General features: G+C 38.3%; 1 protein-coding gene and 1 long non-coding RNA gene across 2 annotated transcripts; one reads left to right on the forward strand and one right to left on the reverse strand.

Moving 5' to 3' along the window:
- Nucleotides 1-522: 522 nt before the first annotated feature.
- LOC126596577 (uncharacterized) lies at nt 523-1,595 on the reverse strand. The gene is made up of 3 exons (XR_007613995.1): nt 1,450-1,595; nt 771-947; nt 523-676 (listed from the first exon to the last, which is right to left on the reverse strand). It is a non-coding gene; the product is annotated as an uncharacterized LOC126596577 (long non-coding RNA).
- On the forward strand, nt 673-5,347 carry LOC126596572 (probable linoleate 9S-lipoxygenase 5). Its single transcript, XM_050263202.1, has 10 exons — nt 673-933; nt 1,406-1,701; nt 2,258-2,498; nt 2,625-2,667; nt 2,901-3,196; nt 3,300-3,385; nt 3,479-3,586; nt 3,682-3,995; nt 4,084-4,347; nt 4,431-5,347. Exons 1-10 carry the CDS (start codon nt 711-713, stop codon nt 5,197-5,199), a joined length of 2,640 nt encoding a protein of 879 aa, XP_050119159.1. The 5' UTR covers nt 673-710; the 3' UTR covers nt 5,200-5,347.
- Nucleotides 5,348-10,229: the final 4,882 nt, after the last annotated feature.

The following is a 10,229-nucleotide window of genomic DNA, read 5'->3' on the forward strand; positions in this document are numbered from 1 at the left end:
AAGCTAAGGACATCATTTTTTTTATCATATTTTATAGATCACATGATGTGACAGTTGATGATTAGATTGTTTATGTAATGATTTAAAGAATGAATTTAACCATTAATCGCCACATTGTGTAATTTACCAAATATATTTCAAGTAGATGATCATTCTAGCATCACTTACTAAACTAAATCAGTCATATGTACGAATGAATCTGTGTAATAGTAACAAGTATTATCTTCATGATTAATTGTTATCTTGTCTAAATCGAACAAATGTTTTTTTAAAGATGATCTTCATATGAGATAAAAATAATAAAATATTCTGATTATGACGTTTGTACAATAAAACGATAAATTTACGTCATGTAACATATACAATTGTATGCACTTTATTAAATAAATACATATAGCGATTGGGTTTGCCAAGATGGAATCCAGTCCTTGAATTGTTCACTAGTAAAGAGAGAAATATTAAAAGTTCCACAAGGATCCCACAGTGTGTTGTCAATAAAAGTCCAAAAAAAAGAAAAAAAAATAAAATCATTAATCTGAAATATCATTAATAAACCCTCCCTCAAAAGGAGGAAAGGATTACCTGATTCACATCTTACTCGAACACAGAGCTAAATCCCTTCCCACATTCTCATCCATGTTCCTGAGATTTTGACCTTTTTTCTGAGGGGTGGGCTCTGTCCAAGTTCAACAACAGCGGTGAGTAGAGTGATGGAAGCATGTTGTTTGAAGGACAAGGAGAAGGACAATGACGACGAGAAGCCAGATTACATGGTGAGTGGGAGCAACAGAATCAGAGGAAAAGTTGTGTTGATGAAGAAGAATGTGTTGGACTTCAACGACCTCAAAGCTTCATTCGTTGATAGAATCCATGAGCTCTTGGGCAAAGGTGTTTCCATGCAGCTCATTAGTGCCACTCATCCTGAAGCAGCAGGTCAGTCTCTCTTCCTTCAGTTGAATCGAATTAACAATTCACTCACTAAAATGCCTTGAGTTTTTCACACGTAAGCTCTAAATAAACTAACTTTACATTTGAGAAAAATATATCATATCAAATCTGATACTTTAGAAGAAAAAAAGTTCCACTTACTTGGTAATTGGGGAGGACAACATAAGAATTTCACAACTGCGAATCATTTATTGCATGACAAGTAGATAAATTACGAATGAGAGGTTTTCCTCCCCAATTGATCTCTTGATGTGCTTTTGTATAAAACTTATAGTTGTGAAGGTGTTTTCTAGTTTACTAAAATTCTTTTGTTCAAGTTTTGAACGCATGGTTTTACTTTTAGTGGGAACCCGCATAACTGGATACAAAGTCAAAAGCTACATATGTTGAAGAAGATAATTACTATATTAAGATTTTAACAGAGCTGAAATTGACATAAATTCTTATTCATGTGCAGCAAATGGATTGAAATCGAGAGGGAAGCTTGGAAAGGTTGCTTACCTGGAGAAATGGGCTACAACCATTACATCGTTGTCGGCCGGTGAAACTAGTTTTACCATTTCCTTGGATTGGGATGAGTCCCATGGAGCTCCCGGCGCTTTGCTGATCAGAAACCATCACCATAGCCAATTCTACCTCAAGACAATAACATTAGAAGATGTTCCCGAGCACGGTCAACTCCATTTTGTCTGCAATTCCTGGGTATACCCAGCACATCGTTACAAGTACAATCGGATATTTTTCCCCAACAAGGTATACATTCAGTCTGGTTAATTAACATAATGTCAAAATATAACATGCAATAGGGAGACACATTTTTCACTTGTATTTTTTCTATTTAAGAATCGAAGAAATCTGGATCTTATCTTATCCGACCCATGTGGTCAGATTTGTCATGATTGATCCTTTTAATCTCTATAGTATGAAGCTTTACTGACCAAAAGTGGAAATATCACAATCCGCTACTTTTCCAGCTGGATTAGCACTTGCACATAAAAATACCATGTTTTATTAATTATAAAATTTCATATCTGGTTTCATTGAACAATTTTCAGAAGTTACAACAAATTGGTATTTTTTCTAAATTATTGAAAGATAAATGATTTTCGCACACTTTTATTTATTTTTACTTTCTACTCCTATGATCCACCAAATGTATAAGAGTGAAAGAAAATAAAAGAGCCGTGCTGAATCACTTCCCTGCTTAAATCTGTGACCAATGACACGCAGAAATGCAACTTAAAAGCTATAATTTTAGCTAAGGTACTTATGAGATTGCACTGACTGAAAACTTCATGTTTTTGTTCAGGCCTACCTGCCATCTCAAACACCTGAGCTACTACACCCTTACAGGGAAGAAGAACTCGCCAATCTCCGAGGGAGTGGATCAGGCGAGCTAAAGGAGTGGGACAGGGTCTATGACTATGCTTACTACAATGATTTAGGGAGTCCGGACAATGGTCCAAAATATGCCCGCCCTATACTTGGTGGGTCGTACGAGTATCCATATCCAAGAAGAGGAAGAACTGGTCGAAAAACAACTAAAACCGGTCAGTAACCTGAATAGTTCATTTTGCTAATTTAAGTCCTGACTAAGTTAAGATATGGCGTAGAACACGAACGACATGAAGAATTCTTACGGTTCTATGACCAATTTTCTTTCATGCTTCGTACAGACCCCAATTCCGAGAGCAGACTGCCGCTTCTAAGTCTAGACATTTATGTAAAGAAACAAATCTTCTTCTGTAAGATTGTTTTTCATTGACTGAATAAACAATTACATGGATGTACATATATATAGCCTTTTGGCTCTTTACATTTATACCCTTAGCTTCCTTAACTAAACTTGTACAATCCTAACTAACCACAACTAATAACAAAACTAACTACATTTAGTTTTTCCAAACTATATATCATTAACAGAAATGGATGATGTATCATCTGTCCTAATATTATGTTCCAAGAGATGAGCGGTTTGGCCACGTGAAGTTTTCCGATTTTCTTGCTTATGGCCTGAAATCCCTAGTTCAAATATTGCTTCCAGAACTCAAGTCTTTGTGTGATAAAACTATCAATGAGTTTGACACCTTTGACGACGTAGTTAATCTCTACGAGGGAGGTATCAAGTTACCAAATGGGCCTACACTGAAGAAAATAAGGGAGCGCATCCCTTGGGAGCTGCTTAAGGAACTGATTCGCTCAGATGGCGAGCGATTTCTCAAGTTTCCAATGCCTGATGTGATTAAAAGTACATACGTCTTTCCCCAATGGCTGGTATTAGATATGCTAAATTCCTTGAATTTTGAACATACTATCATACTAAATTGCAACGATTTCTTGATATAATGCAGAAGATAGGTCTGCATGGAGGACAGATAAAGAATTTGGACGAGAAATGCTAGCAGGAGTGAACCCTGTTAACATCACCCGCCTCAAAGTAAAATACAAGTTTCCCTGATTCATTTGACTATTATAGTGATAAGGATACGTTCCAAGTTTGTTCAAATAACCATCGAAATTCTAACTACAGGAGTTTCCCCCAGTCAGTAAGCTAGACCCTAAAGTATATGGGAATCAGAACAGTTCGATACGAGAAGAGTACATAAAAGGCAACATGAATGGCCTCACTGTTGAAGAGGTACTGCTGATGCTTCATTTGTCTCCAATATATTAATCCAATGTTTTTTTTAAATGTATCTACTGAAATTATCATTTTTGTCCCTTTTTGCACAGGCAACTGAAAAGAACAGGCTATTCATATTAGATCATCATGATGCATTAATGTTATACCTGAGGCAAATAAACTCAACGGACACAAAGACGTATGCCACAAGAACTCTCCTCTTGCTGCAAGAAGACGGGACGTTGAAGCCTTTGGCAATTGAGCTAAGCTTACCACATCCACAAGGGGACCGTCATGGGGCTGTCAGCAAAGTTTTCACTCCACCAGGACAAGGCAATGAACGCATCGAGGAGTCGGTGTGGCAGCTTGCCAAAGCTTATGCTGCTGTAAACGATTCTGGCTATCATCAGCTTATCAGCCACTGGTAAGATGCCTAACATACAAAGTGCTGTATTGGAGCAACAGGTAGCGGCTTGGGTTCTAGTTTACACGCTTATAAATTTTATTTGCAGGTTAAACACACATGCTGTGATAGAGCCATTTGTGATCACAACAAATAGACAGTTGAGTGTACTTCACCCGATACATAAGCTTTTGCATCCGCACTTCCGGGACACAATGAACATAAATGCCCTGGCCAGGCAAATCCTCATCAATGCCGGTGGGGTGCTTGAGAAAACAGTCTTCCCAGGTCGATTCTCCATGGAAATGTCGGCTGTTATTTATAAGAGCTGGGTGTTTACCGAGCAGGCATTACCTGCTGACTTGCTCAAGAGGTAAGCCAGAAAGCCCAAATTGAAAATAATAATGTTTAAATTTCCATCAAACTGAATGTCATTTTGCTTCTGTTCGATTTCAGAGGAATGGCAGTTCCAGATACGACTTGTCCTCATGGCCTGAGACTTCTGATTGAAGACTACCCGTTTGCTGTTGATGGGCTAGAAATTTGGTCGGCGATTGAAACTTGGGTTAATGAATACTGCTCTTTGTACTACCAATCGGACGATGTGGTCCAAGGTGATTCTGAACTCCAGAACTGGTGGACAGAGCTCCGCAATATAGGCCACGGTGACAAGAAGAATGAACCATGGTGGCCTAAGATGCAAACAAGAGCTGAACTTATCGAATCATGTACCATAATCATATGGGTGGCTTCTGCCCTCCATGCAGCAGTCAATTTCGGGCAATACTCTTACGCTGGCTACCTCCCTAACCGCCCAACTGTAAGCCGACGTTTCATGCCTGAGCCAGGCACTGCTGAATATTATGAGCTTGTGTCCTCCCCTGACACAGCTTTCCTTAAAACAATTACAGCTCAGTTCCAAACTCTCCTTGGTGTATCTCTGATAGAGATTTTATCACGACATTCGACTGATGAGGTTTATCTAGGGCAAAACGATACTCCTGAGTGGACTTCAGATGCTGAAGCACTAGCAGCATTTGCAAGATTTGGAGAGAAGCTAATGGACATCGAAAAGAGAATCGATGCAAGGAACAAGGATAATAGATTGAAGAACAGAGTTGGGCCTGTAGACGTGCCTTATACCTTGCTTCACCCTAACACATCTGACAAGAGTAGAGAGGGTGGACTGACTGGAAAAGGAATTCCCAACAGTGTCTCAATCTGAACCCTTTTGGTCTGTAAACTAGATGAATGTTTTTTAAGTAATTAGAGTGTGACATCGGACAACAGGAGTGAAAGACTACCAAATAGGATGTTTGTAATTCTCATATTCTTTTCCATGATCGTGTTAGAATATAGGAACTGTTATTTGATTCTTGGGAGCAGCCTCTCCATAAATGGGGGTAAGGCTAGCCGACATTCACCTCTCCCAGACCCTGCGTAAAGCGGGAGCTTGTGCACTGGGTACGACCTTTTTAGTGTGTATATGAGTGAGCCAATCAGATAGTACACTACACATCACATTTCTTATGAGTAAAGAAAGAAATTCGCCAATTTACAATTGTTGAACTGATCCCTTGCCAATGCCTCGGTGAATATGTCTGGTAGCTGCTCCTTTGTCAGACAGTAAATCAAGTCAATTATTCCTTTATGCAGTACTTCGTATTAAATGCTACCTTCGGTTAATATGCTTGGTTTTTCCGGTGAAATATGGGATTCTTGGTGATGACAATTGCGGAAGTATTGTCATAATTCAAAGGAGTTACCTCAGTTTGAAGTTCACCAAAATCCTCCAAAACAAACCTAAGCCTAGGTATCTTTTTTCAAGTATAAAAATATGTAAGTTGTAGGCTCAACTCAAGTGATAACAATTAATCTCTGCACTTGGTTTCATTTTCCCCCAATGCTGCTGGTTTGATTGTAGGAGAAATTTTTAGTTATGACGGGAACACAAGTGGTACACCACGTGTTTTAATAGAAGTGGTGAGAAATTTTATTGTTTAAGTTATTAACTTTTTAACACATATATCCCACCATTTGTATAATGACACGTGGTGTACCACCCCGTGTACCGGTCACACTGAAAAATCTCTATGATTGTAGAACGTAATTGAAACTTGGTTGGATGAGACAGCCTTTCATCTATGTTAAACCGATCACGCTAGCAACATGGGTTGGCACAAAACTGCGTTACATGAGACATTTTTTTTCTTTCTTTTTTAGCTTAAAACCTTTACTTAAGGCGTCTCTAACATTATAAAATTCAAGTTTCTTACCAAAGTAGGCAAGGGGGACAAGCAGAGAGAAGGGGCTAGATGGAGATTGACCCTCGAGTCCAAAGACAGATGAAGAGCTTGATTGCCTGTGTAAAGATGAAGCACCAACTCGAAGGGTTAACATGAAAGCGATCATGTTAAATTATATTTATTCCATCAACTAGCTATTGGTCTAATATATTTTTTGCTTCCAATATTCAAATAGATTCAGACCAAAAAAAATCCGAATGGATATTTTTTTTCCCACATAATGGTAAAAATAAAGTAGAAAAAGGGCTTTCCCCTTTCTCTATTTCTTCTCACCAAACACTAAATCTACAAACTTCATAGTCACAGGCCCCTTGCTCTGGCTTGGGGCTTATGGAAACCCCTCCTTTATCTTCTCATGGATTGTTGCATATTTTACGCCTTAGTATTTCCGTCAAGTGCCACCGTAGTAAGATTATTTATGAGTCTTTCTTAATGAGTATTTTAATTTATGTTGGTTTGTTATTGGCTCCTCTTGGGTCTATTTTGTTGGAATCGGTATCTTTGAGATGGTGTTGTGCACAAACTTTTTATGTTGGTATGAACACTAGTTGGTTCGTTGTTAGTTCCTCGTTGGAGTTGACAATGTTCATTGTCAAAGAGTGTCCGTATGTTTCTTATATTCAAGATTTTGTGCGCAGAAGTTCTCAGATGCTAATTCGCAAAGTGTTTGACCTTTTCGTTAGGAATGGAGTTTCTTTGGCCTTGAAGTGCCATCTCAGTCATCTGAGTTTGAGTGTGGATGATTTCAAGACTTGGATGCATTCAGCTGCTTAGTCCCAATCCTATCTCGCTCTCAAATCCACTAGTACAACGACAACTAGCTAGTTTGGCCAAGTTGGCATTTTAGGTTGTGTTCAAGTTTTTTTGAATTGAGAATTTCCTGAATGTTATCTCGAATATCCTCTTTGGTATTTGTACCAATTCTTAATATAATAACAAAACCACTATTGTTTCATCTTAAAATCACTATAATGTTACCGCTATCATTTCATCTCAAAATCAGAAGAAAAAAAAAAGATACAAAAACACAATATTTAGCCCCGTTTGGTATTGTTTTTTTCACCATAAACTGCTTCACTTTAAAGTTAAGCAGTAAAAACATGTTTAGTAAAAGTAGTATCCTGTTTATTTAAACAATAATGGCTTCCAGACAATAACTTTTAAAAGCAGCATGTAGGTTGATTTTAAAAACTACTTTAATAAAAGGGTAAAAGACTGTTTACTACTCTCATGTTTCATGATTTTCAACATTTAGTACATCAAGTTTTTTTCGTCTCAGAGTCATACCTAAAGTGTAAATTTTGGGACAGTCTCACACATCCGTTAGTCAAACTGTTAAATGTGCCGTTAATTGTGACGTGGCGCCCATGTGGACAATGACTGGGCGCCACGTGTTAGCCACGTTTTTTTTTTTTTTTTCTTTCTTCTTCTTTCTTCTTTCTTTCTTCTTCTTCTCTGCAACTTTTTTTTTTCTTCCTCCTTCCTCCTTCTTCCTTCTTCCTTCTTCTTCCTCCTTCTTCCTTCTTCCTTCTTCCTTCTTCTTCCTCCGAATCTGCCCAAATTCAGTTTTTTTTTTTTTCCTCCTTCTTCCTCTTTCTTCTTCCTTCCTTCTTCTTCCTTCCTCTTCATCTTCTTCTTCTTCTTCTTCCTCCAAATCTGGATAGATTCGGTTTTTTTTTTTTTTCCTCCTTCTTCCTCCTTCTTTCTCCTTCCTTCTTCTTCCTTCCTCTTCATCATCATCTTCTTCTTCTTCTTCCTCCGAATCTGCCCAGATTCGGCTTTTTTTTTTCTTTTTTCTTTTTGCTTCTTCTTCTTCTTCTTCCTCCGATTGCAACTTTTTTTTTTTCTTCTTTCTTCTTCCTTCTTCCTTCTTCCTTCTTCCTTCTTCTTCATCTTCCTCAAAAAAAAAAAACCTTCATCTTCCCCAGATTCGGAGGACGAAGAAGGAAGAAGGAGAAGAAGGGGAAGGAAGAAGGAAGGAGGAAGGAAGGAGGAAGGAGGAAGGAAGAAGGATAAGAAGAAGGAAGGAAAAAAAAAAAAAAAAAAAAAAAAAAACCGAATCTGGGCAGATTCGGAGGAAGAAGAAGAAGAAGAAGAGGAAGGAGGAAGGAGGAAGGAGGAGGAAAAAGGAAAAAAAAAAAAAAAAAAAACTTCCCCAAATTCGGAGGAAGAAGAAGGAGAAGGGAGAAGGAAGGAGAAGGAAGAAGGAGAAGAAGGGGAAGGAAGAAGGAGGAAGGAAAAAAAAAACAAAACTTCCCCAGATTCGGAGGAAGGAGAAGGAGAAGGGAGAAGGGAGAAGGAAGAAGAAGGAAGAAGGAGAAGAAGGAGAAGAAGAAGAAGAAGAAGAAGAAGAAGAAGAAGAAGAAGAAGAAGAAGAAGAAGAAGAAGAAAGAAGAAGAATGAACAAAAAAAAAAAAAAAAAAAACGTGGCTGACATGTGGCGCCCAGTCATTGTCCACATGGGCGCCACGTCACAATTAACGGCACATTTAACAGTTTGACTAACGGATGTATGAGATTGTCCCAAAATTTACACTTTAGGTATGACTCTGAGACGAAAAAAACTTGATGTACTAAATGTTGAAAACCATGAAACATGAGGGTAGTAAACAGTCTTTTACCCTTAATAAAAAGTGGACTTGAGCCTTTAATAAATATCTTCAATTGTTGTAATACCTTCATTATTTATTTTTATTTTTAAAATAACATTATTTAGCCTTCCACACATATTTTATCCCTTAAAAAATAAAGTGACCACTAAAAGAACTTAAGCTAGGGTTGTAGAGACTGATTGCATAAGCTCAACTCAGATAATGATGAGTGAGGTTTTGACTTCATTATATAGAGATTACAACATATGTTTGTTACAATATAAATGTATGGCAAATTACAAGAGAATTCAAATTACAAATATAAATTGATAGAGTCTAAGAATAGACAGGACTACGTTGGTTCTCTATCCGGTGAAGAGTCCTTGAGTTATCCAAACTATGACTTTCGCTTGGTGAGCGGGAATCCTGTATTCAAACTGCAGGCGTGTGGATTGCTGACTTATGCAACCATTTGGCTTCAGATTGGTGACTTGGATTACATGTAGGATTAATAGGTTTATCAGTTACGACCTACTATTACAAACACTAATAACCTTACACCATCAACGCCGTTACAACCATCATTGTTGCCACCACCACAACCACCACCACCATACCATCATTGTCATCACCATCATTACCGCCACCACTGCCACCACAACCACCACCACCAACGCTCCCACCGCCTTTAACACCATTGATACCTCTACACACCCCAACCACCACATCCCACTACTAGCGCCACCATAACCATAATCGCCACCACTACCACTACAACCACAACTGCCACCACCGGCGCTACCACCGCCTCTAGCACCATTGTTACCTCTGTACCCCAACCACCACATCCCACTATTAACACCATCACCATACCCCCACCATTGCTACTATCACCACCATTACTACCATTGTCCCCGTCACTGTTGTCGTCTTCCCATCTCCTACTACTATGTCCATTTTATTATTTTACACAATTATATTACTTTTACACTAAAATTTACCAAAAGCTTTTACACTACTTTTCTTACCACAACAATTTTAAAATACAGTTAATCAAAATCTACTTTATTTTACAGCTGATTATTCTTAAACACATTAAAAGCAAATTTTTAAAAAGTACCGCAATCCCAAACTGCCCTTAGCTTCTCCATATGGATTTACAAGTTGACCAGAACTCATTTACATATGCAAAGAAGAAACAAAAGCAAAGATGAGCCCTGAGTCACAGGTAGGGCAACGTATCAGAATCATGTTCTTATTGGTCGATCCCATATCACCTTATCCAAACCCAAATCCTCACCACCCACCTCATATCCTTACAAACTCCCAATCAAAATCTCCATAACCCCATAACACCC

This window comes from Malus sylvestris, chromosome 13 (assembly GCF_916048215.2).
Source record: "Malus sylvestris chromosome 13, drMalSylv7.2, whole genome shotgun sequence".
In the NCBI taxonomy this organism is placed as follows: Eukaryota; Viridiplantae; Streptophyta; class Magnoliopsida; order Rosales; family Rosaceae; genus Malus; species Malus sylvestris.